This window comes from Cyprinus carpio, chromosome A13 (genome assembly GCF_018340385.1).
Source record: "Cyprinus carpio isolate SPL01 chromosome A13, ASM1834038v1, whole genome shotgun sequence".
NCBI classification, from domain to species: domain Eukaryota; kingdom Metazoa; phylum Chordata; class Actinopteri; order Cypriniformes; family Cyprinidae; genus Cyprinus; species Cyprinus carpio.
In genome coordinates, this window is record NC_056584.1 from 19,873,179 (window position 1) to 19,901,008 (window position 27,830).

At 35.8% G+C, this 27,830-nt stretch overlaps 1 protein-coding gene across 1 annotated transcript; it reads left to right on the plus strand.

Moving 5' to 3' along the window:
• The first annotated feature begins 16 nt into the window (after positions 1 to 16).
• LOC109050254 (threonine aspartase 1-like) lies at positions 17 to 27,830 on the plus strand. Its single transcript, XM_042769234.1, has 14 exons — positions 17 to 211; positions 602 to 801; positions 1,509 to 1,576; positions 2,243 to 2,311; positions 3,501 to 3,621; positions 3,939 to 4,023; positions 4,836 to 4,915; positions 8,617 to 8,708; positions 12,972 to 13,145; positions 13,280 to 13,358; positions 17,429 to 17,539; positions 19,728 to 19,835; positions 20,891 to 20,964; positions 26,036 to 27,830. The coding sequence occupies exons 2-14, from the start codon at positions 672 to 674 to the stop codon at positions 26,126 to 26,128; spliced, it is 1,284 nt and encodes a 427-aa protein (XP_042625168.1). The 5' UTR covers positions 17 to 211; positions 602 to 671; the 3' UTR covers positions 26,129 to 27,830.

Sequence of the window (27,830 nt, forward strand, 5' to 3'; positions counted from 1 at the left end):
CTGCAGCTGTCACACGGTCACATGTGTCACTGAACCAGGAAGTGTTTTGGCGTGACGCGAGCACATGCGCCGCTTATCATCACATCATACCACAATCATGCAGCTACACTCATAATTTAGTGCAATCTGCATGTGTGTGTTATCAGTAGAGATGATGAGCCATGCGTATGATTGTGGAGATGTGCGCTCTGCACCTGAAGTCTTCACGCGAGTGAGTTTTGCAATCATTATCCTTTCATCTGTTTCTAGGCATGAAACTGTCAGTAACGTTAGTTGATGCATGTAAAAAGAGCATTAAAGGAATATAATATGAGTTTTTGAGCGAACAGTTAGTTACTTGGTTAATTATGTTTCTGTAAGCATGTTTCTGATATGAGTATTACTTTTCAAAGTGAGAGATGTAAAGCGATGCATTAAAACACAAGGAACCTGTCATTGTTGTAACTGTCAACATGTGTCATTATTAATAATTTGAGTTAGATATAATATAATTGCCTTTGTGTTAGTTGACTTCTGAAGTAATAATAACTTACTGTCTTTAAGGTGAATTGTGAAGTATGATAACTCACTTTAACATGACACTCAATTTCTTGGCTTTTAGGTCTTGGAGAAATGTTTTGGAGTTATAAGTGAATGATGGGTCAAAAAGCAAGCTACTCTGAATACGGGTCATGGAAAATCTAGAAAACTCGACAGATTGTAAGGAGACTGCGTCTCCACTAAACAATTCAGGGTCTTTATTGAACAACACCGATTCCCGTCCTGATGGCAGAGCTATGGGGTTTGTGCTGGTGCATGCAGGTGAATTGATGAAAAAAACACTTTTCCTTAATGATTCATGTTTGATTGATTCATGTTTTAAATATGAAGATTTCCTTAGGTCACTGAAAAATAAAATCATGTAATTTTTTACTCACCCGCATGTCATTCCAAAACAGTATGTAATTATGTAAAGAACGATTAGAAAAGAATTGCATATAACAACACTTTACAATGTTTATCAAGCATTAAAAGGGCCGAAACATATTGAATAAGTTCATTAAAAGTCCATATGACTTGTGCCCTGTATTTCAAGTCTTCTGAAGCCACACAAAAGCCTAACAGGCTGTAATTTAAGTTCTTATTCACTGATCATTTTCCCATCTGCTGCTGCTCTTAGATGTCATTCTTCATTCTGCATATTTAAACCAGCATGCCACCTTTAGTTACAACATACATGAGAAACATTGGCCTTTATTTGACATTAAGGACGTCAATCCTGATGAATGAAATTTGAGAGCTTTGACTATTTTCTGTCAATAACGGCCTTCAATTTTGGGCCTATGTATATATGAAGTCAGTATATGACTGTTTTTTAATCTTTAAAGGGGAATTTCCATTCGTGGATCATAAAGACTTTTCATTTTTGAAACTCACTTTAACTGTAAGAAAATGTAAAAACTGCAAACTCATTGTAAGGAACTAACTGAATGCATCTCTTTAATTTTTGATGATTTTTACCTCCTCAGGGGCAGGGTATCATTCAGAATCCAAAGCCAAGGAATACAAACATGTGTGCAAGAGAGCTTGCCAGAAAGTGAGTGGCATGTGATTCTTCATTCAAAACTTAAGATTCTTCTGCTGTGAACTGTAACCTTTGGATAGCTCTGCCAGAAGTCACCTAGACAAGATGGCAATTCAATGATATAATCAGTTTTCATTCCCAGCTCAGTTTGCAAGATGTTTTGATATGAATTATTTAATGTTGTTGACACAAATATTGATTCTTTTTTTGCAGACTGTTCTTTCATTGCCAGAATACAAAAATGCAAAAACAAAATTGTAAAAGCGGTAATGCATAGGTTGGCAAGTTGCAATGTAGTGCTTTTCTCTATCCAAAGTGCTGTGTAAGGTATGAAATGAAGGGATCAGGTTCGAGTAAAACACCTGTGCCAGGGAATTTGAGTTATGTGTTGATAACATGACACCAGAAGCATGCTGCCCAGCTTAATATACCGTTCCACACTGTCTGCTTGAGGCTTGTCAAGTAGAAAACACTGCAGCTTTATTTTCTTTTTAAGCTCTTTGTATTGGATTATCACATTTTTTTCTGTTTTTTATAGATTATTTTAGTGTGTCTTTTCTGCATAAAGATTCTGAATCCTAAGTAGAACAAAATAAACACTGAATGCACATCGAGTTGGTTTCTACGCATTGGCAGAAGTGGGGTTGCTGTCATCAGGTGTGATTTAATGTGTTTCAGGCTGTGGACAGGCTCAGAGCTGGAGGAATGGCGCTGGAGGCCGTGACAGCAGCTCTTATCGAGCTAGAGGTGATAGTGGATCACAACAACCACACACCAACTCTGGTTATAGAGACTCTCAGAAAGAAAATGTATAGAAAACATATGAGTAAAACTTCAGATATCAGTGGGATGGCAAGGAAGTCAAATTCAACAATATACAATTAATATTTGTTATATTTTGAATTTGCTTTTATTTAAAACATTTTAGCTTAGTGTTAATAATTTTATGTCCTTTTGTAATTTTTTTATTTATTTTCTGTATAGCTTTATTTTCATTTCTTTATTAGTTATTTTAGTACTTCAACAAAGCAACATTTCTAATTTTCATTTTTCGTCAAGTTTTAAAATTTAAGTGTTTCATCTAATTGTATATTTAATTTAAGCTTTATTTCAATTATGAAACCAAAAAAAAAAAAAAAGAGAGAGAAACAAAAAAATCTATAAAACAATTTTGTAAGTTTTAAATAGTGAAAAATTACTTTTGATGTAGGACCTTTATACAGTTGTAAAGTCTGCACTGTACTTCACAGCCTTGTTTAATCTGCGTAAAATTCAGTATGGAGTTTAACCTGACTAAGATCTATGACAGAAAGTCTACACACATTTCTAGAATTTTTTTCTGGTGTTTTCTGGCACTTAAATGCCATTAGTTGATGTGTCAGACCGCTCAAACAGGGCAAAGTTTTGAAAGCAGTGCAGTGTTTAGATTACTGAAGGACAGCAGCCTATGAATTACTTGCTTATAGTTGTGTCTTTCAAAAAAAAAAAAACTATACATATACACACACACACACACACACACACACACACATATATATATATATATTTACATTTACATTTAGTCATTTAGCAGACGCTTTTATCCAAAGCGACTTACAAATGAGGACAATGGAAGCAATCAAAAACAACAAAAGAGCAATGCTATATAAGTGCTATAACAAGTCTCAGTTAGCTTAAACGCAGTACACGTAGCAAGGGCTTTAAAATAATATAATAAATAAAAAGAAAACAGATAGAATAGAAAAAGAATAGAGCAAGCTAGTGTTAGAGGTCTTTTTTTATAATTGTATAATAAATGAAAAGAAAATAGATAGAATACAAAAAGATTAGAAAGGTAGATTTTATATATATAAGACGACTCTTTAAAACCTATTTTTTGTTTATCTTTTTGTTGATCTCACAGAAATTTGTCTTTAAGGTTGATGCTTATTTACAGGATTCCCCATTTACCAATGCGGGTACTGGTTCCAACCTGAACCTGTCAGGTGAGATTGAGTGTGATGCCAGCATCATGGATGGGAAGTCCTTAAACTACGGAGCTGTTGGAGCCTTGAGTGGTGAGTGCGCTTAGAAACTTTGTGAAGCTGGTTGGAGCTTTTCATCATGTGGTGAATTGCAGGCATAACAAATAAAGGCCAACTTCCACCCTCCTCAGGCTTTTATGAGAATGTGGCTAAATGCTTTTTGTGCATGCAAGAATGCAAAAATGCAAGGCTAAAAGACAGGTTGACTTTAGATGAGAAATGTACTGCAGTGAACTCCAATGAACTGCATTATCCTTTACCAGAAGTGCATGAAAATGCCAAATGGTTTCTTATACTGTATTCAAAGCTGTCTTGATTGAAAGTGATACTAATGCTGCTCTTTCTATCAGGAATCAAGAACCCGGTGCTGGTCGCCAGAAGACTATTAAGTGAAACTCAGAAGGGGAAGCTTTCAGCTGGCAGGATCCCTCCCTGGTGAGCCCGGCTCTCTGGTGTTGGCTTAGACATACAGTATAGATGGACTGACATACTTTACCAATGCCTAAGGGGAAATACATTTGTAAAACAAGTAACATCAACATCTCAGTTGCAGTATACACAGAATACACTAGTATACATTAATGTAATACAGCAAATCAGAACTAACTTAGTGCATGACAAAACATTCTGGCATTCTGACAAATGTTGCAAGTGTATTCTGTTAGCTGTAAGAAACAAGTGGCATTCATAGAATAAAACATTTTCTATAGATTGCAGTAGTCCAAAAAGTGTTTACTCATGCCGCATTGATTGACACCAAGGCTGCATTTAAAATAATTTAAATTTTTAGACATTTAAAAATAATTTATTCATGTGATGGCAAAGCTGATTTTTCAGCAGCCATTACTCCAGTCATCAATGTTACATGACCCTTCAGAAATCATTCTGATATGCTGATTTCTTATTATTAGCGATGCTAAAAACTGTTGTGTTACTTACTTAATATTTTTGTAGAATTCATGAGCATTTTTTTTTTTCAGGGTTATTTGATGAATAGCAAGTTCAAAAGAACAGCATTTATTTGAAGTAGAATTGTGTAACAATGTAAAAGTCTTTGATGTCTTTGATCAGTGTAATGTATCTTTGCTGAATAAATTGTGAATTTCTTTTAAAGAAAGAAATTGTATTTATAGAGTAGTGTGTGTGGATATGGTTCAAAATTAAGGCAGGAAACGTTCATGAAAGTACAATGTCTTGTGCTGTGATGAAGCTGTTTTTCCATGTAAATCACATCTCTACTTTGTCAGTTTTTTAGTGGGCAAAGGAGCAGAACAGTGGGCCATCAGCCATGGTATTCCAGCATGCCCTACAGAGAAGATGACCACCAGTGAGTATCAGACCACCCAGAATGCCCTTTCAGCTACTACTGCATGCTTGACTGCAGCGTTTTTTTATTAGATTTCTGTGCATTAATAAAGATCAGGACATGTCTTTGGATATTGGTAAAAGAAATCCCATTATTTCACATTATTTGGGGAAACAGGAGATTATGTTAAAACATATTAGAACACTCAAACATTTTCAGTAAATTTCTCTTTTAAGAAGCATAATAGAATCAGTTTTAAAGGGGCCATATGATGCAATGTCAAATTTTTCTTTCTCTTTGGAGTGTTACAAGCTCTTGGTGAATAAAGAAGATCTGTGAAGTTGCAAAGACTTAAGTCTCAAATCCAAAGAAATATTCTTTATAAAAGTTAACATTCATCCACGCCCCCCGAAACGGCTCGTTCTAACACACCCCCACATCTCTAGGTCACTATGTGGGAAGATTTGCATAACGCCGCCCAGATGTTCACGCAAAGAAAGAAGGCATACCTTTTATTCTCGCTGTAGTATTGTTGTTGCTGCCGCTATGTCGTATAGATGCTGTGTGTTTCACTGTGAAAGCGAAACTACTTTGTTTGGCCTTCCAAAAGAAGACACGACTAGAAATCATATTTATATCACGTTTATAATGGGTTTTATGTTTTTGTCTCGTCGCTCTGGCCGGACAAGGCATCACAATATGTTAAGAGGCGTAACATTTCCGTCACACGCTTGAGGCATTCGGCCAATCATAACGCGCTGGATAGCTGGCTAATTAGAGCACACCTCGCTTTAGAGAGCGATGAGCCTTGTAAAAATGTACACGTTTCAGAAGGCGGGGCATAGAGGAGAAACAATAATGTACAGTATGTGGAAAATAATGTTTTTTTTTTTTTTTATACCTAAAACTGCATAAACACATTTCATTACACCAAATACACAAAATAATGTTATTTTTAGCAGCATCATATGACCCCTTTAAGGTGAAATGACAAGATTCCATCCACTCTGTTTGGATCTGTAAGGAGTAACTGGCATCCAGGTTTTTAATAGTTTTAATTTTCTCATATAATGTGTATGTGTGTGTGTGTGTGTGTGTGTGTGTGTGTGTATATATATATATATATATATATATATATATATTATTTAGGGCTGCACGATGTGTCGTTTAAGCATCGATATCGCGATGTACGAATCCACGATAGCCACATCGCAGGATGTGCGATGTAGGCTGTCGTAGTTGATCCGTTATTCACCGTACGGGCCAGCTGCTCGCCGGCCCTTGACGAATGTGATTCGCGGATTAATTGAACAGCTTAACCATCATAGAGTGAAAGTTTATCATTTGCATGTGTTTTTAAGGCGCATATAAGGAGAGAGAGAGAGAGCGAGAGAGAGAGAGAGAGAGCCCCGGATACACACACACAAATCAAGCCCCGGCTCACCTTCACCGTCTTCAAACAACACGAGCGCTGTCTTGCTCTCTCTCCCTCGTGCATATTAATCAAAATCAATTGACACGATGGTGTCAAAAAAAAAAAAAAAAAAAAAACTATCCAGTGATGAAATGTTTTCTGTGTTGTCAAATCTTGTGGGATATCCTAAACTGCCGAGATAATTACACAACGCGTGCCGTACACGTCTGATTCGCGAACTAATGATTCCTTTGAACCGATTCAATTTAATGAATGGTTTTAACAACTGACCTGTCCAACACTGAACTCACGAGACGTCTGGATTGGTGTATAAAAAAAATCTGTAACACTTTACAATAATATTCTATTTATTAAACTATTTAACTACATTATTTAACATTTACTATTACTAAACTGCACTTCTACAACATTGTTAATTTCAACATATAGGCTATAGCCTTCATTGTTGAAATCAAAAGTTGTACAGTATTTGTTAACATAGTTAATGCACTGTGAAGTAACATTACCAAATAATGAACAGCTGTGTTTTTATAAACTAAGATAAACAAAGATGAATAAATATAGTAACAAAAGTATTGCTCGTGGTAAGTTCATGTTAGTTAATATGTTAACAATTCAAACCATATCCTAAAGTTACAAACAAATAATTTACTCTAATTTAAATAATACTCTGATGTTTAAACCATTTAAAATTAGAATGTAAGTGTGCTCACCCCATTTTTGTTTGTAAGAAAAAATTTGATTAGATTTCATATCGCAATAAAAAACACAAAAAATTAAATATATAGTTTATTTATATATCAATAAATAATATTAAATTCTTAAAGTGCATCTATATATATATATATATATATATATATATATATATATATATATATATATACACGGAGGAAGTTGACATCGCTGTTTTTAAGCGTATGTTAATATGGATAAAATGTTATTGTCACAAAGTATTTCCATTTATTGCATGAAACGTTCGATGACAGTGGTTGCATGGTGTATGTGGATGAACAGAACCATCTCAAGAAGGAAAAATCATTTAGATGCACACTGGAAGTGGAATTTGTTTCATAATTATGTAGAATACTCGCCAAACATCGACATTTAAGATTATTCTGTTTTAAAAACTCCAGCATTTATATTGTTTTAAATAAGTGTATTACTTAATTTTATGTATTACAATTCTGCATTTTATTCAGCCTAAATTATAGCATTATCTGTGCTATCTGTTTTGGTTTTGTGTTAATTTTATTCTTAAAAGTCTACAATTGTTGTAATTGTACAGCATTGAAATTGTTACTGGCTGTGATGATGTAATAGTGAAATTTGAATGCTGAAATGTGATTTGTCTTATTTCAAGCACTAGTTGCATAGCATAGCATAACTGAATTGATTTTTTATTTTTTGTCCTTTTATATATTTAACGATTTAGCAACATGCTGATTCTTAAGTACAGCTGACTGAAAACAAGACACCCACTAATTCTCAGTGACAGTGACAAAGTGATCTGATACAGCGTTTTCTTGCAAGTACTTATATTTCCTTTAGGGAATGAAAATCTAATTCTTATTGTCATTTTTACTGAATTCCCACAGGTTATGTACAGTTTTTATTGAATAATACTAGATCTATGTTCAGATTTTTAACAAAGCCACTGCCGTTTAACTCAGTTGTAAGTCGGTGGCACGTAATCATTTTATTGAAAAGTGATTGGCAAGAAGGCATGTGATCTCATCTGCTGAAGTATTCTTAATTCATTGACTCAGTGTTATTTTTACTAGGTCTAATTGCATTCCATTAAATTCTGCAAAAAGACTTAATCGTGCCCATTTCCTTGATTCATTTTCTTTGATTAAGAAATTTTCACAGGAGTGGAATGCAGCGTTTGGTAAACAATGGCTTCTATACTTTAATAGAGGGCCCCATGCCAACTCCCAGTGTGTGTAAGACAGTGATGGAGTGTGTGTGTTGTCAGTGTTGGAAATGATCTGACGCCAAAACCATGACCTCACTCCAACACATGTCCCATTATTTAGGGAGACCTTGAGGATTTCAACCACATTTCTACCAACAGACTGATTTATTATGTGAATAAAAGCTTCCCCGCCAAACACACACCCTTGCTGCACTATGCTATTATGAATAATAATAATCAAAGCAATAAGGCCACAGAAGCAAAACAGTTGTCAGCATTTAGTGGGTCCTGGCACACTAACAGAATTTTTTTGATAGGCAGTAGAGTAATATCTGTTATTGACTGCCACACTTTTTTTTAAACACTTTACAGAGTTCAGTTTGTCAGGCTACAAGAGGAACAAGAGGAAGATGGAGCTGGCGGAGCAGGTTGAGATGAAGAGGAAAAGACAATCATGTGAACATGTGAGTAAATCTAATTATACTTTCACACTGCAGGAAAATGTGACCAAAATGTGACCAAATTCTTTTTTTTTTTTGCTCATATATGACTCAGATTTCATGAAAGTGTGAACAGCACAAACCACATGAAATCTGATCTTTTTGATTCTGATTTGATCGAAATCCGATTCAGATCAAATGTTTTGCAATGCGACCACAGTCTGAACGGTCATAATCGGAACTAGATTGAAATTGATCATGATTCCGCGCTGACAGGAGTCAATCCAATGATTTTACATAGCTGTAGGTCTTTGATCACTCAGTGAATATGACAGACAGTTGCGGAGGCAGTCAGTGGAGAGACAGTGTGGTGTTATTTTATTACGTATTACACTGACAGCTCTATACAAGCTAAACTTATAAACTTAACTAAATATTTAAAAACTTTGCTCTCTTTCTCCTCATCTTCATCCTCCTTATCACCTGCTCACAAATTTGCCGCCTTTCGCGGCACATCAGCTTATAAATGAACGTGAATCTGATATTGGCCACATTTAAAAATGATAATATGGTGAAACATCTCTCTGAGTAAAGCTTCTCCCATCCAGACGAGGTCTATACTTAACACCTGCTCAATTATTACATCATTTATTACTAATAATTATTACTATACTGTAAGAATTATGATTGTTATTAATAGTTAATGTTATACAAAATGTATGAATATAATTTCAAATAAAATCTAAAAAAAAATTGTAAATATATTAATTTAAATATTATATTAATATTTAATTGTATTATAGAAAATATTTATTAATTTAATTATTATATATTGGGATGAATTATTAATTATTTATATAACAATGAGTAATCTAATTGTCATGCAGACAGAAACATAAAAATAAATGTATGCTGGTTGGGAAAAATTCACTTACCATTGTCAGGTGTGGCAAAATGTTAAAAACTTGTTTGGACGTTGAGTTTAAAACTGAGTTCAAATTAGGCAGCATTTGTCTGTTCACACTAAATACAAAACTTCTGCATTATCTGACTGAACCACATCCATATTTGATATTTAATACATGGTTATGTGGAGAGGACCAGTGAGATTTCAGTATAGGTGGGGCTATCCGGTGTGACTTCAGAAATAGAAACCAAGCTTCCGTCAAAGTGTTCTGAACTTTGTCAGGTCTGTTTCAGACTTGATGTTGAGAGTTTCTTAAGAGTTTTTTAATAAAAGGGAAAACTTTAACATTCAGGATATGTTGTTGATTTTTGGCATTTGTGTTCTTTAAACCCCCTGATTAAAAAAAGACTAAATATGCAAGTTTCTCCTATAAATTCTCCCTGATGTATAAGTTTCCACCCTCCCATTCAGTTCAACACATTTAATTAGGCTTAAACACAGTGCAGCAGAGGCATTTGCTCTGACATTATTACTCGACTGATAACAGGATCTGCATCTGTTCAGTCCTCTAATTCAAAACCACCACATATACCCAGAGGAGGAAACCCGTTGGGTAATGACGAACTTGGAGGGGGGGGTGTAGACCTCAAATACTCACAATCACAGGAAACACACATACGTATACTTACTGCACTGCTGACATGGCACTGCACACAAGGAATTTGACTTGGGTGACAGTTCTGTGACGGTGCCCTGAAAAGCATGAGTTCAGCAGGTAAACGTGAAAAGGTCAACTTGAAAAGATCTTTTTAGCCATGTACTGCCGGGCAGTTTCAAATGCATAATTTAGTTCATGGACCCAGTGTTATTTTAGTATCATTGAGATACTGTTGCTGTTTTTATTAATATTTTGAATATTTGGCTACTTTGAATTTTAATGTATTATGTAAAATACAGTATTTAGTTTTATATTTTACATTTTCATTATAAAGTTTTAGCAATTTTCTTGTGTGTTTGTCATTTGTAGTATATAGTTTATATTATGTTTAGTTTACTTTCACTTCAGTTAACTTTTTTAATTTTAGATTCAGTTTTAGGTAACTATAATAACCCTGCATGGACCATTTATCTTATTTTAAAGTAACTAAAAATGACAGATCAATACAGGAGTTTTAAGGCAATCGTTGATGCGATATGAGACCATGGTGCTTCAGCACCGTCTCCACCTTGCCGTCCGATCTCCCGCGCCCACATCTTGAAGTTATTTCACCGAATTATTTCCTGTAATGTGCTTGAACATGTTAGCATCTCTCCTACTTTTTTGGTAGAATTTCAAGGAAGCGATTTGACAGGTACACATGGAATGCAGGTGTTGAGGGAAAATGGGTTCAAGCGCAAATCCGTCCGCGATGTGATGCTTGTGTGGTCCCGATGAGAAAGCAAAATGTGGGTCACTCGTGGGTCATTAGTTGCAAATTACAGTGTTTGAAAATGGGGGCGAAAATGTTATTGGACAGGAAAGACAAATACGTTGCGGTCTAACTTGGTTTGGTATATTAGGTACTCTTGTTTGGTGTTCGAACCTTGTACGGTTTGTTTTAAAGATAGCATCAGTTTGAAGTAGGTGATTGCCGTTGGCGCTGTCTGCATGAATGATCTGTGCCTCTGGGATGCCACATGGTCTTTCTTCCTTCAGTTTAGTTCAGTAAAGACTTTTCTCTAAAGCTTTGCATTAAAAGGTCATTAAGATAACAACACAACCCCCAGTCTCTTCTCAAGTGGGCCTGTGGTTTGTTTGATTTTATAAGTGCCATATTTATTATTTTACTGTGGATGAAATGCATTTGTATGGCATGGATAGCCCGGGGTCTAGGAGGGCCATTTTTAATGCATTTAAGCGCTTTGCAGAACTAAGATCTTTCTGTAACTTCGGTTATGTGGGAGGGTGCACTTGTGCTTTATAGAAACATAACTTTAGCATTGAAAGTTTCCCACAGTTTTGGGAAACTTGGGAATATTAGGGAATCTTAGAATTTTGTGTTTTATATCATTGTCTTGCCTGGAGTTTTTGAGTGTTGTTTTGATTTATAAAAGTTCCCACGATGAGGGCTCTTGGAGAGAGAGAGAAAAAAAAGTAATTATTGGATTTGCAGACATTTGCAAGGTTCATGGTAAGGTTTGTGTCTTAGAATATTTTTTGCAAAAACCACAAATGCCGGGGTGAAAGGCAAAGTGCTTAAAAACATTTGGGGGTTCACTTAATCTATTCAGGGCATTTTCCCCGGAAACCCAGCCCTGGTGCCGCCCATGTTTTCAGGCTTGGAAATATCATGGAATTTATTTCTTAAGTCTTAATATCTACTGTAAATATTAAGTATTGTTAAAAATCAACAATGTATTACACAGTTATCTGCTTAAAGTCTCCATAAAATAGAGAAAAAAATCCAATTATTGTGTGACCAACTGGGAACTCATTGATCGAAGTATGGAAATGCTGTGTTTTTTTTTTTTGTTTTTTTTTTACAGAAAAATGTGATAAAGATGGAAACATTTCAACTCAATTGGATATTTTAACCAACTTGCTTTCATGACAAAGCAGAAACATTTTTAAGACTTAGAGGTTATATAAACAGCTACCAATATAGGAGAGGAAAATCGATGCTCCTCGCTGGAGAGATCTGTGAGCAGATGTTGTACTGGAGTTGTTTTTGTCAGATTTATTACTGATGGTGAGATTAATAAAAATAACATTCTGTTTTAGCCTGTTTGCTCATATATTAGAAGGTTATTGCACATAATAATCAGCCGAGGTCTGAAGATCTATGGCCCAGTAATGACAATTTGTTCATGAGAAGATGGAATAATAAATTATAATTTATACCAATTTATCAAACAGATCTACATTTCTTTTGGGTCAACATTAATGTTCTTTCCAAAGTACACAGCAATCAGCAAATGAAAACAGTCCTTTAAAAATGACCATTTTACTCATAAATGAGAGCACGAGGATCATTTTTCAGATGCTGATATATATTTGCACTTTATTTGCTCAAGTTAGATAGCGACATGTATTACAGTTCCTAGGTTTGTCAGAAAGGTCGAGTTTGGTTATGGTAGCCAGCTGGGTCTGAAAGCCAACTTCACAGACAAGAAAAAACATTACAAGAAAAGCAATGTTTAATGTGTTTTAGTCTAGCATTATTCTGGGCTTTGGAAATGTGCCTTTTTTGCTGTTGCCAGTAACCATAGCCTCTTTGTTCCTGTTTTTTTTTTTTTTTTTTTTTTTGGCACACCGTTTAGCATGAAGAAACATTGACACTTACATTTATTTTTGATGTGTGCGATAGGAAATTCTAATTGAAGGGCAATTTTGTGTGCAGGAGAATGATTTTGGCTGCTTGGAGCCTGTAAGAGACCTCATGGTGGAAGGTGAGGAGAATAACTCGGCCTGTCTGGACACGGTTGGTGCGGTTGTGGTGGATCGGGAAGGGAATGTGGCGGCTGCAGTTTCCAGCGGAGGTCTTGCCATGAAACACCCGGGTCGGGTGGGACAGGTGACCTTTGATTTTCTCTCAAGTCTGATCATATTCTCTTTTACCATCATGCTGTATATTAAATGTTTTTATTTATAAACGCAGCAGCGGATTTTCTTATTTAACACATTTTTCTTCAAATGTTTCTGTCTCAGGCTGCTCACTATGGTTGTGGCTGCTGGGCTGAAAACGCCCGTGACATCAGCCTTTACTCTACAGCTGTGAGTACCTCAGGTATCAAAAACACCGGAGTCATATTAGTCTGACATTACTGTACATTTACTGCTTTTTGACAGGTTCAGTCAATTTGTTATTGTTATAAAAAGTTTGCGCACAAATACAGTCCTGATGAAAATCTAATTTGTAGCTTGAAGCTTCTGAAATTTCTGTCCTTTCTTTGGCCCTGATGTAGATGTCAATTCTTTCTTCCAACATCTTAATGCCATTAGCCAGTTGCTTAGTAGGGACATATTTCAAGAGCAAAAAAAAAGGAGATTTTCTGCTTTACTTGGGATGCCTGCCGTGAGTGGGGCCCAAGGCTGTGCTATTCATGTTTAAAACTAATGCTTTCTGTCACATGAATAAAACGAGATTTTCACACTTATATTGTTGTGTGCCCAAGTCAGTGGGCTACAGACATGATTCACATCTCCATACAGCACATACAAGCACACATGTCCATTGTGCCCATAGAGGATGTCTGGATTTCTTAAAGCAGTCATGATAAAAGAGATTTTTATGCATGGCTAGATATGGAAGAGGTCGAGACGATTGTGTTTGAATAGAATACTATAAGAGCTATCCTCTTCAGGTCAGGAGTAAAGAATAGATTAAATCTGTGTTTGGCTTTATATGTCACATCACAACATGTCACTTCTTTTGATGTGCATACAGTGCTTTTTAGATATGAATATTCTTTTAGCTACTAATGGCAAGATTCGGTCAGACATGCTTTGGCGTCTTTGCTAATTGGGCAGGATTGAATGTTAAGCGTGTTGAGGGGAAAAATAAAATAAATACAGATAAAATTTCAGACAAAAATTAAATATATTATTTAGGTTATCCTCTACCCTTCAGAAGTTTTAGGTCAGTGAGAAATTAACATTTTTATTCTGCAAGGATGCATTAAATGGGCGAAAGTGACAAAGACATTTATAATGTTACAAAAGATATCTGTTTCAATTCTATATTAAGCAGCACAACATTTAAAAAAAAAGAAGAAATGTTTCTTGAGCACCAAAATGTCAAATTAGAATGATTTTTGAAGTATAACCTGACACTGAAGACTGGAAGATTTCCGTTTTGCCATAACAGAAATAAATTACATTTTAAAATGTATGAAAATGGAATGAAGTTGATTAAATTGTAATAATATTTTACAACATTAGATGTTTTTTTTTTTTTTTTTTTTTTTTTTAAATCATCACCAATGCTGAATCTTACTGACATCACTTTTAAACAGTGATGGTTATTATAAATTATTATGTGTATAAATGTATTATACAATGGTTATGTTAACTGTCTCTTATTTTGATGGTGCGGTTGAGGATTGAATCATATCTGCATATACCTGATATGACCATGCTGAGTGTATTGTGCATTACTTTGATGTTACATGTATTTAACGTTTAATTTATTCCATCTCTCCTATTCGGTGCATTAAATTTGCACTTACTTTGTTAACCACCACGACATGGAACAATAACTTTTTCAGCATAACTGCACCTGTAACTTTATTATAATATTTCACAAGGCACAACGTTGCTTTTAACAACCAGACAGCTTGTAAAAAGCTCTGCTTGGCTTTGAATTGTCAAACTGTAGCCTCTGTTAATATGCTTCCCTGTGCCATAATCACTTACACAACTTCCAAAGAGTGTTACACTATGTTGAAGGCTATATTTTTTTTCTTTTCCTTCGTCATTTGTCCAGCGGCACCCTTGTGTGAAAGCACCTTTGGCCTGACCTGAGTTTAGCAGTGAACACACACCTGGCCCATTGAAGAGAGACTGGGATTCATTCAAGCTTGGCATGTTGCACAGGGGTGCAGCATGTATGGCTTCCTCTGGTTAAAGAAAAGAAAAAGTGGTGCTGTCGGTCACATGTTTTTAAGAGATTTTGGTCAGTTCTTTGCAGCCTAAATGTTTTTTTTTTGTTTGTTTGTTTGTTTATTTATTTTTTGCACAGTGGCTTGAGTTTTTATGGAACCATAGTATCTTCAGTAAAAAAAAAAAATAATTGTTAATGGCAATTATCCAAATGTTCTCATCACTGTAAGAAAGTAAAACACGTTTTAAATATTTTTATTATAAAGGAGCACATTTATAATTTTTTTTGTCATGAAGATGAAACCATTATGCAACAAATCTTAAGATCCTAAATGGTCCTAAAACAGGCTTTTAAGTACTATATATCATTTTGTTTTCATTTCATTTTGATGGAAAATATTACCCAGACATTTTCTTGACAGATTTTTGGAGATATACCCTATTGCTTAAATATTACAAATGCTGTTTTAAATGTGATTAACTATTTTTATACCTTGGGGACACCTGTCCTGTCAAACGTTTGGATGACCTGAGCTCTGGTCCTAAATGGACCTAAAACAGACCTTCCCCCCATTATGCAATATACAGTTTCAGTTTTTTTCTTGATTTTGATGTGAAATATTACCCAGACCTGCTCTTGACATGTTTCTTGAGCGCTGTTTTACATGTGTGCTCCCTGTTAACATTTTTACTTTATAATCACACAAACTCATGTGCAATAGGCACGAATCTCACATTGCTTTTTGTGCCTTTTTGTTTTTGATCGCCCGCCATTCCAAAAACAAAAGCAGAATCACACATTTTATCAACTTCTCCCCCCATGCCCATTTCAGCATGCATTTCTCTTTCATCCTTCTCAAAATTGAAAAGGCATGGCGATGAGGACAGGCCGCTCGAGTGTGCACTCCAGCAGTGCACCTGCTTTTCATTTCCCAACTTAAAAGGCGTTCCTATCAAAAGGAGGAGAAAAACAATCACTCTGGCTTCAAACTGACACAAAGAGCTCGCTTTCTCTCGGGTCGACCCTGTTAGTCTCTGCAGCGCTCGCTGTGGTTTCACTTAGGGCGAAAGGCGAGTTGGTGTTGATTCCTTTCGCTACATTTGCCCGTTTCTTGTCATCTTTAGTTTGTTGTGTTTTATTTACTTTACACTGGAAATTGAGTTTGCACTGTCATGGCACTGTTTGCTTGTTAAATTAACTGTTAACTTGTGGTATTTTTTGCCAGTAACATCGATTTCTCCAGAGAGAGTACGAGAGGGTTTACGGTAACTTGAAAATAGTGAGCCAACGGTGGAGCCAATCGTTCGTTCGTTATTTTGTTAAAACAACAAAAAAGAACAAAAGAAAAGAAATTAGCATCTATTTGTCATAGCAACAAAGTTTTGTTGTAGTTACCTGATATTTTACGAGGCCCACATTTGTGTTTACAGAAACAACACGGCTATTTTCTTTAGGCTTTATGGTTTCTTAGGCTTGAATGGCTGCCAGACATTTAGTGTTCAAGCCATTTCTTTACATTCCCTATTAAAAACTGGCTGTTGTACATGTTTGCCTTTGAAAGCCAAATGACTGTGAAAGCCTTTAGTGTCTTGACAGTGAGATTAACCGTTTTTATACATTTTCTTTTAACTTAGTTCCTGTGGGGACACGTGACCTGTCAAACCTCTCAAAAGTTTGATTGTTTGATCCTAAATAACTCAGTTTAGCATATTAAAGCCAATCTTATAGGAATAGGTTTGTTTAAAATGAACTAAATTGTTGTGTGGTTTGTTTTAATGAATTTACAAGATAATTCATAAACTCGACTTGGTTTTCATCACTGACTAATCCCTTTTATATATATGCTATATGAATTTACACACTACCATTCAAAGGTGTGGAGTCAGTAAGACTTTGTTTTTTTTTTTAAAGAAATTAATACTTTTATTCATCAATGATGCATTAAATTTATCAAAAGTAACAGTAGAGACTTTCACATTGCGATTGGAAGATCAATTACAATTTAGTATGCAAATGAAGAAACAGCACTTGCAATTTGATATGTTAATACACGTCAGTTGCAATTCAGTATGAAAATAACATTTTATGAAACACCATGAACACAGACAAGCAGAGTTATGCAAACAGTGAAACGTCTTAGTAATTTTGGACTAATAAATCAGATTATGGAATATGTTTATTTATTTATTTATTTTTTTGTCAAATAAAAATGAATACTGAATTATTGAATGTGGGTCTTGTGTGTACTATTGCAGGCTCTGGAGAGCATCTGATTCGCACCATGTTGGCCAGAGAGTGCTCTACTGCCATGCAGGCTGAAAACACACACCAGGCCCTACTGGAGGCTATGCAAAACAAATTCATCAGTGAGTGATTCTCAGGGACTCTTTTTACCTCCCTGTCACTATGTTTTGATGTTTGTCCTCTCTCTGTCTTCCAGCAGGCTAGCGTCACTTTACCACGATATGTGTGAGTAAGAGCAGCTCTGAGTTAAAACTGAACAACAAAATTATTAACAACTTGCTTGACTGGAAATGAGCACTACAAAAAATCAAAATCACAATGTTTTTTTTCTATTTGTTTGGATTTGGGGATCAATAACATTCTTTTAAACTGGCTCCACAAGTTTTTGGTTAAATCATATTTATCTGGCCATAGTTATTTTCAGGGCATTTGAAGTCGCTTGCTTTCATGTTCAGAAGTGTTGCTCAATTGGTTCCTTTTCTGGGCTTGTGAAATCGGGTGACCGCTTGGATTTCATACTGAATGTAGCACACAAAATACATGTGGGAATATTTGCTGGTTTTGGCCTGTGACCTTTATAGTTTTGCTGCATGGAAATCCACACCTGCAGGAGATGCATCAATCTACATAAATATCTAAAACACAACTTTTATTACATGTTGCCCTGTCGCATTGCCTCTTCGCATTGTGTCTGGTTTGTTTATCACTTTTTTTTTTAACCTAATAATTAAATAAGTGGACCTGAAATATGGATCTAATTTGATATTTTGCAAATGTTTAACAAACAAGTTAATATTAAGTCAAATTTTCAATTTCGTCAAATTTTAGCCACAATTTTAAACACAATTTTGTTTTTTCGCCGGTGAAAACCGTTCCAAACAAACTCATAGCAGAACTGTTTTTCATTTCTGGGCAACTGAATTCGTTACTGAATGAATCAGCTGCTTTGAACGAAAGATTCAGTGACTCGCTCATTAAGTGATTTGCAGCCACCTAGCCACAAAAAAAAAAAAAAAATAATAATAATAATTTTATTTTGTCATTACATCTCTATAATTCCAAAAATGTATTTTTAAACCATAAGTCTCAACAATATTTATGCAGCTGTAATTGTACCAATTCAGATGAAACTTCTGTGCCACTTCTGCAGTGCAAAGATGTTAGTGATTTCATTTGATTGGTAACCGCTCTGTAAAGTGTCTTAATATTCTAATTGTATTTATTGATTAAATATCAAACATTTCTTAGGCAGAAAATCTGGATCTTTCAGACGAATTTGAGAAGTGCTCATTTGGTCTTGGTCTTGACTTGGTGGTCAAAACCTCTAAAACTCTTGGTCTTGGTCTCAACACTAGTTTATACTATTACACTATTTGACTGCAGGATGCTGTGACTGACCAATCAGAATCAAGTGTTCCTGAAAACTGTGTAATAAATTTGATTAAACTGTGGGGATGCTTAGATGAAACCGAAGATTAAAATAAAACGCTTTTTAATGGAATACTTGATAATGATCTTTTTTAAGGTGTCTTTTTAAGTGAGGTGTTAAGAAAATGTTCTGTGTGAAGGCCATCCAGGTTTTAATTGAGATGTGTCATAAAAAGAGCTGTGTTCTGTGTAAACAAGCTGAACACAACATGATATTCAAAATCAGTATGGCTTTAATGAAATCGAGCATCTATCTGAGGTGAAATTTAAACTCTTCCCTCCTGTGGACTGATGTTATGCTTGAGTGCTTCAAACCTATGCTGTGGCCAGTTCTGAGATGCATTTATGCATTTAGCAGACGCTTTTATCCAAAGCGACTTACAGTGCATTCAGGCTATACAGTTTTTTTTTTTTTTTTTTTTTTTTTTTTTTTTAACCAGTATGTGTGTTCCCTGGGAATCGAACCCACAACCTTTTGCGCTACAACTGAGCCAGTGTGAGCATTTTCATGCTTTCTCAACCGAGACTCTTTATCAGGACTCCGTGAGGGGTTACAGAAATAACTCATTCCATCATTAACCTATTAAAGAGCGAAAAGTGGCTCTGTTCCCAATTTTTCTCATTTGGTTAATAAAACAAAACCTTTGGAAAAAATAATTGTTTTCAGTTGTTTAGGTTGGCAGGGGAAAGTACGGAAATGTATGGCTTTCCCACTCATTTCATTAACTTCTCAGAACGGAGCATAACTAATAAATCACTGACCAAATTGCTGGATTTTCTTAGATGCCTCCAACATGCTTTCATTTCTACTTCATATCTAAATAGACTGATTGTAGTAGAAAGAGGGTCATGGTTGAAATGCAGTTGGGTTGTTTGTGTTTGGTTCGCCGTTCCTGGCTGGTGAAGACTGTGTTCTGGGTGGGGTGATCGTTCTGAGGTGCTGCACATGTGGAGAAGCCCAGCGCTCTGAAGACATCCAGGCTGTGCTGGGTACGTGCTCCTCTGTCCTGGCTTAGCTTAAATTGAATACATCTCAAATCAAGATGATAGTGTGTTCAAAAACGATCCTCAGAACGGCTATAAAATGTTAAATAAAAATAATAAGATTGAAAATAGGAATATTATAAAGTGATATAATTTTTTCCAGTCATTTCCCCTAGTAATTCTATTCACTTAATTCAGATGTTTGGGATATGATTTTTCTTTTTTTTTATGTCTCTCATATGCTGTGTGTATAGATGGATAGATATTGTATTTAAAGGACAAAAATGCAGTTGGAGGATTTGTGGAACATCTGAACATCACTGAAAATTCCCTGAAAGCCATTTATAATGTTGTTGTTCCCCCCACATTGTTTCTTTCTGATACCTCCCTCACATTCTTGTCTAAAGATGCTGACTATTTTTCCAGGCGTCTTTGTTTAAACATTCAGGGATAAACATGGCAGCTCCCTGCATTCACAAATAGGAGAATAAACAGGTCTGAAAATGTGGTCTGGCCTCAGAGAATAATGGCATTGTTATGATTATGGCCAACACTCAGTGGAAGAAAACATTTAAAATCAATATGAAATGTGCTTTTCAATATCTGTCAATATCTTTTCAATATGTCTTTGTCTTTTATGTTGATCAACTGTTCAATCTTGATTTCAAATATGTAGGCCAACTCAGAAGGCTAATTCACCATGGGTTCCCTTTGGAATTTCAAATAGATTTTTCGAATAGTGGTTTTGCAGACATGAGTAAAATAAGCATTGTGGTTACTTGTTGAGTGTATAACAAGTAACTAATTGTGTTGCTGAGTTTATAGCAAATGCAGAGCACAAATTCCGACTGAGTATCGGTGGCCATACGTCACTCACTTTCTATAAATTATACAAATATAGTATTTCATTCATTAATTAAAAAAAAATATATTTTAAAAAATCTATTTGAAATTCCTGAAGGGGTTTTAATTATCTTCCAGGTTTATAGAAAGTGTAATATTCTAAGGACTTTTTTTAATAGTAGTATCTCACAGTCATTGTGTCTCTCTTTTATTCACAGTGGAGTTTCTATGGAGCCATACAACAGAGAGCATGTGTGTGGGATACATGTCTGCCCAGGACAGTAAAGCCAGGGTAAGCAGTTCCTACATCTGATCTCACGAATTATAGGCTCTTCATTGCTACACTGTTAACAATGGACCTGTGTTCAGAAAAACAAATCTTTAGGGTAAAGGTTTGGTTCAAGTGTGAGCAATAGTAATAGTGATGCTTGACTTAACAGTCATCATTATTAATGTTTGCTAGTATTATTACTCAAATGTATTATTAAAGTAACTCCAATTGGCTTAGCTTTGGCAGTCAGTTAAAAAAAGTCATCTTAGGAAGTCCTCATGCCCAAGAAGTGGTAAGAACACAGAAAATGTCCACTAATATGTTTTATATATATATATATATATATATATATATATATATATATATATATATATATATATATATATATATATATATATTTAGCATGCTCAGTCCATGTGTTTCTGGTATATAATTGGTAGCAGGTACTGTTCAAAATGAAGAGTGCTGCTGAATTATGACAACTATTTCTTCCAATGACTCTAAAGAAACATTGCAAAAAAAGACACCAGCTCATTACTGTACCATTCCAGAAACATTCCTCTCATTCCTGCATGCATTGTGCTGCTGCGTATGTGTGTGTGTGTGTCTGATGAGATGAAAGCCCAGAGCCGATTGGCAGCTCAGCGAGATAGAACACAGTCTGCAGCTCTTGGAGTGTGTGCCGTTTTTAACCGTTTCTATTCAGTAGCTCAGAGCGATTCTGGAAGTGTGCATTGACCCAATTTAGAATAGCCTTTTGTTGGGTTTGTGTTCTGAACAGGTGCTCTAGTCAGTTCTTGCAGGAAACAGTGTACTCTTTATCTGGTCTATTGTCAGCACAGGCTGGCTGGAAGCGGTGGCTCTCTGTTGCTTCAAGCTTTTTGCCTTTCATACCTGGCATTGATGAATCTCTTACACTAACAAGTAGGGGTGGGAATCACAGGCTACCTCACAATATGACAAAATACGATACACAAAACATGGCTCATGGTACCGATAATATCACAATACAGCAATTCTGCTATAATCGATATATTGCTAGACAATCCTATAATGATACATCACGATATCTGACTATGAAAACAAAATGCCGGTGAAAAGATTAAAGTGATAGTTCACCTTCAGTTGCTGATCCCCATTGACTTCCATAGTATGAAAGGAAAAAAAAAAACACTATGCAAGTCAGTGGGGACCAGCTACTAATCGTGAACTATCCCTTTAAGAGCAGATGTTCTCTGCAAACTGCTGAAAATGAAAAATTCTGTCATCATTTACTCACTCTCAAGTTGTTTTAAACCTGAATGAGTTTCTTTCTTCTGTTGAACGTAAAAGTTATTTTGAAGAATGTGGGTAACCAAACAGTTGCTGATCCCTATTGTTTTTCATTCCATCAAAGTTAATGGGGACCAGCTACTGTTTGGTTACCAAAAGTATCTTCTTTTGCATTCAGCACTAGAGAGAAATTAATACAGGTGTGGGACAACATGAGAGTGAGTAAATAATGACAGAATTTTCATTTTTGGGTGATCTTTCCCTTTAATGACAAGCGGCAGCATGTTTACTACGATTAGTCTGCTGTCGCTTTAAGAGCTGCACACATTTAGATATACAGACACGCATCTGTTTTTCTTTCAACTGTTTCCTTTCACTTTATAATAATTGTAATTTTACTTTATTTTATTTTTAATCCATAAAATAAAAAAAATAATGAAAGATGCCCATCTGATCCAAGACTTCATAAAACCTATAACCTAATAAAATTATTGCTGTGTACAGGATACTTCTGGCCATGAAACTGTGTGCACATAGGGTACAGATGAGCCTTTGTGTTTGGTGCACTGACAAACATGTTATCCAATAGAGAGCCTGGAATGAGAGATTACATGTTTTTTTTTTTTCTTCTTCTTTTTTTTTTCTTCCTGCTAGAGCAATGAGATGGCAAGATTTCTAACCTTCAAGCTGAATTCCCAAATCCACATGCATCAATGCTGTTGGAGAACAACTAGACTTCTCATGTCCTCTGCTTTCTGCTTTGGTCTTTGACTAATCAGTGTCACTGCTCGCTTTTCTATTTTTCCATTTAGCATCTCGAAACGAGGGATGGCACATTGTGGTTAAGAACAAAATTGTATGTGAAAACCACAGCTGAAGCATGGTCATTGTCATAGATCTGTTTTTACACTGCGGCCCAGTTCTGGTTTGAACATTGTTTTTCAGCTCTTTAACACATCATACACACATTTTGTACATGGCAATTAAGAAAGAATTTTAATGGCATATTTTTGGTCTCCCAAACAAAGCCGTTTTCTGATTATATCCAACTACTTAAATTTTTGGCTGAGTCTTGATGTCCATCTAAGTAAGTGAATCTCTGGTTTGCCACACAGAATTGTCTCTAATCTCGCGGTTGCGTTAAGACTTTGTAATTATTTCCAGCAGTGGTAATTCAAACCACATGTGAACCATTCCAGATAAAACACCATCGAGTATATTGAAATGTGTTAGACGTCTGTTGAAGCCATGTAGTTGAGGACCACAATATCATGGAGATTTGGGCCAATAAGTGACCACCAAGAATACTCCAATACTTGGTAAGAATACTTTGGTAACCACAAAGTAGCGCTAAAAATCACTTAGAACACATTAGCAACTCACTGTCGCAACCACCACTAGTATTGTGGTGGAGAGTTTACATCTACTTAAGAGCCATTCTAGAGGAATACATGAATGTTTTGAGCTTTCAGAATGTGAATGTATCAGATAAATTTATTTCACAAAAAAATTTAAAGAATGCCGATGCGAAAATCGCAGAACTCTACAGTCCAGAATAAGTGGGCCATGTAATCACACAAAGTAATGGCCATGTTTAAAGGAAAGTTTTTATCTGTATATAGAAACAACATTAGAACGACATTCCATGGGGTTGCAAGTGTGGGAGAAAAAAAAAGTTGTGCTACGATTCCCCTGTATCCTAGTTTCCCTAATCTATGGCAATTGACTATATGCACAGTAACTTCCTGGTTTTAGATAAGCCAGCTCAGTCATTTCTGGTCAACTGTCAAAATCAACTGTGCTATAAGGGGAGCACCCTTTGCTCGGTTTCTCTACATAATCACTTTTTCCAATTTGAAGAAAATTTTGTTTATCTAAGAGGACCAATCTGACTTCACATCTGACTAGCCGATGTCAAAAATAAAGCTGTGCAGTGTGCATGAAGTGATTCAGACTAAATTCAGAGTAACAAAACTAAGGCAGCAACAAGTCTGTTGGCTGAATGTATACATGAGCGTCCCTATGCTCTTTTAAGGGTGTAGGGCATTACTGTCTCGTATAAACATTTGGAACTCCCTTGGTGAAGGGATGACTGACCAAACATTACCTTGACAACGCTGCACATGCGTGCAGCATTCAGCACTCCATCAGTTGTTGCAAATAAATATTCATTCTCATTATTATTATTTTATTTAAAGGGGTCCTATTATGCTTTTTCACTTTTTCAACTCTAGTTAGTCTGTTATGTTGTTGTTTGAGCATAAAAAAGATCTGCAAAGTTACAAAGCTCAAAGTCCACTTCAAAAGGAGATATTTTATTTAACAGTAATTTTGTAAAAACTACAATGAATGACGAGTGTTATCACTATGTCGGAGACATACTAGCTTTCGCAAGGCAGACAAACTTAGATTGGTTACAATCATCCGGGTTAAAATCACGCTCAAATTGATTTGTTTTTGATGCAGTATTTACACTGAAGCTCACAGGCGGCTATGGTAAGGGGCATGACATTTCCCTACCAGGTGCTGAGTGCTGTCAATCACAACACACACTGGCCCAGCTAACCAATCACAGCACATTTCATATTTCAGAAGGCGGGCCTTCATTTGATATGGGAACTATTCAAGCCATCATCCCAGACTGGGGAGAGAGGTGTTGTAATAATGTGAAATATTTGAAAAATAGTGTGTTTTTCGAACAACCCAGTATGAGAGTCTGTTCGAGTACACCCCCAAAACAAAATCAAGACTTTGTAAAAGAGCATAATAGGAACCCTTTAAATATTGCCTCACTGTCTTATTTACTATTAAACTTTTTCAAACTAAACATGCTTAAACTTGCTTACACTACTGTCTTAAATCATATTTCTATTACTGACAAAATATATTTTGTATCACATTAAAATAAACGAAATTAATCAGCCTATTCTACTTACGTTTGTATGTGAAGTCGAACTTAACCCCAACTTTGCTTTAAAATGCATCGCAAGAGCTCCTAACTGTAGATCACATGATCACAAACAGAAATCACTTCCGTGGAGTGACCATCGCGTGTTCCCTTCGCTAACGCACTTCTGGAAGGGCCCTTCATGAAGGGTTTCAATTGCTCACTTTCATTTGGAACGTCCCTACAAATGGTGTCCCCTTCCCGAAGTGCACTTGAAGGGTGCATAAAAGCCAATTGGAATTCGCCCTAACTCTGCAGCAGCACTTCGTCGTCGTCATCTTGTCTGATGCACTCAACCAAGCCTTCTAACCATGACATGTCATTTACGAGATAGCATCGCTAGCTAGCTAACGTTAGCCTAAACAGTTATGATAGTGTTTAGTTGTCAGCATTTAAATGTACAATTATGTGTCGAGGTACTCTCCTGGAATTACCAGGCTCAGCATATAAAATTATATTTTAAGTAACATGAAACTGTATGTTAATGCCGCTGTCATTATTTACAGTGTTGCAATTATTTTATTTCTCAGTTTCTGACAAGAACGAGACAGGAGAGGTTTCTGTGAGGGTCTCAAGAGTCTCTACCTATATATATCACAACATCAAATGACGCTTCACTGGAAGTTTACGAGCTGGTCCGTGCACATTGCCAATTAATGCATTTCATTCTTCAAGTGTGTGTATGAATTAATTAATTTTGTAGTTCTTCATCTAAATTTTAAGATATTTGTTCAACTGACTATATTAATATTTTTATGAAATAGGACGATATGCAAAGAGGACACCTCTCTCCCACCATCCAGCAGCTGTGTGCTTTCCCACCACACTCATTCTTGACCCTGTAAACACGCTGTTTCTCTCTCTGTTTGCCAGACTCACATATCCAGACTTCCTCCTGGGGCGGTGGCCGGACAGTCACTGGCAATCGAGGGTGGAGTTTGTCGACTCGGGACCGTGAGTGACTGAAGCGGTGTGAAATCACCCTCTATTTCTTCAGCAATATGCCAGCGCCAGGATCTTTATAGCAAGAGCTTGACATTGTGTCATTGTACACAAAAACATAAAGGGACAAAAAGGTTGCAATATGTATTTTCTTCCATCTTTTTCTTTCTTAACAGATATAAACACATTTATTCATTTATTCACAATGATTCCAAATATTATTATTTATACAATCCTTTTATAATACCTACCATACTACTTTTGCGCCCTGTTCACAGACATAGCATAGACTGTTTTACTGTCACTTGAGGGGAGGTAAGGGGAGTGGGGGGCGCAGGGTTAGCAGGGTAACTTGCATAAGGCGTCTGCTAAGAAAAGGACATGCCAACTGCACTTCAGGACTAGTGTATTGCTCTGGTTTTAGTGGGCTTCCAAGAAACTCAGCTTCTAGTATGTGCTGGACAAAACTTGATGCTCCATTTCTATTTCTCTTTGAAACAATATGCACCGTCCTTATCATTGTAAATAAGCTAAGGGTTGTTGAAACAGGGTGGCCATTGATGTAAATGTCTTATTGGTTTTTTTGCTTACTTGAAATTTAATATTACTTTTATTATTATGTTTTTATATATAGCCAAGATGCTTGTTTTGTGCAAAAGTTCAGTTTAGTGACTTAGAAAAAAGTCTGATTTGACGTGTGCTTGCCGTGAGTCTGGTTGAGTTGCAGAAGCATATACAGTGTGGCATACAGGATAAAATCCTTTTTGAAATTACAATAATTGCCTTTTCATTTGACTTTTTTAAACCAATGTATAGCATTTCAGTTGGATGAATAGTTCACCCAAGAATTTTTTTTTTTTTGTCATTTGCACATTCTCGTGTCATTCCAAACCTGAACAACTAACATTCTTCAGTGGAGAAGCTTGATTTCATTAAGAGTATTCTGGCTGTTTTCATATAATAAGCTTTAAAACAATTAAAAAGAACCAAAGTATCAGAAAAATATCCACATGACTTGTGCACTATATTCTTCAGAACTCATACTGAACTTGTGTACAGGTCACATGACAGTTTGGTGCTTTTGCATCCTTTTTATAGTTTCAAATATTCAGTCCCCGTTTATTGAAATTGCATGGAAAAGTGATCTTTCTGTTCTTTTGTCTTTCATGAAAATGTTTGTGCAGATTTGAATGACATGAGTGTGTGTAATTTTTAGGTGAACTATACCTTTGAAGAGTGAGATTATTCTCAAATCTAATGATATGCACTGTTGAAAATAAGTAAATTCGTGGATGTTAGACTTTCACCACAAAGTTGATGGCAGTAGGATCTCAGAAAGATCTTCTAATGAGACTAGATGCACATGCACTTTTGCCCAGTGTCTTACAAAATAAGCGCTCTACTTTGACTAACTGCACTGCTTGTGAGTGTACTAAGAACATGGCGCATGTTGTGTAATCCAAGTATGCATTTCTTTTGCATACTGTGAGTTCACTTGACCTTGTTTGAAAGTTGCATTATGCACTTCTGTGGTTGAGCTGTATTAACAGGTGAACAGCTTTGTGTGTTTTCTAATGCCATGTATAGTGCTCAGGAGATGAGACCCCAAAAAGCAAGCTAAAAAATGACTGTTAGTCCATCTTTGAAAATGCAAAATATATTTTAGGTCTGTATTTTATAATGGCAGAAAAAAATGAAAGGATCTTGAAAATGTATTTATAAATTA

Excerpts from the sequence above, each read along its gene's own strand:
- LOC109050254 (XM_042769234.1), top strand. The coding sequence starts at position 672 with ATGGAAAATCTAGAAAACTCGACAGATTGTAAGGAGACTGCGTCTCCA. Across the intron at positions 2,312-3,500 it reads CAGCTCTTATCGAGCTAGAG|GATTCCCCATTTACCAATGC; the intron begins GTGATAGTGGAT and ends GCTTATTTACAG. Across the intron at positions 8,709-12,971 it reads AAAGACAATCATGTGAACAT|GAGAATGATTTTGGCTGCTT; the intron begins GTGAGTAAATCT and ends TTTTGTGTGCAG.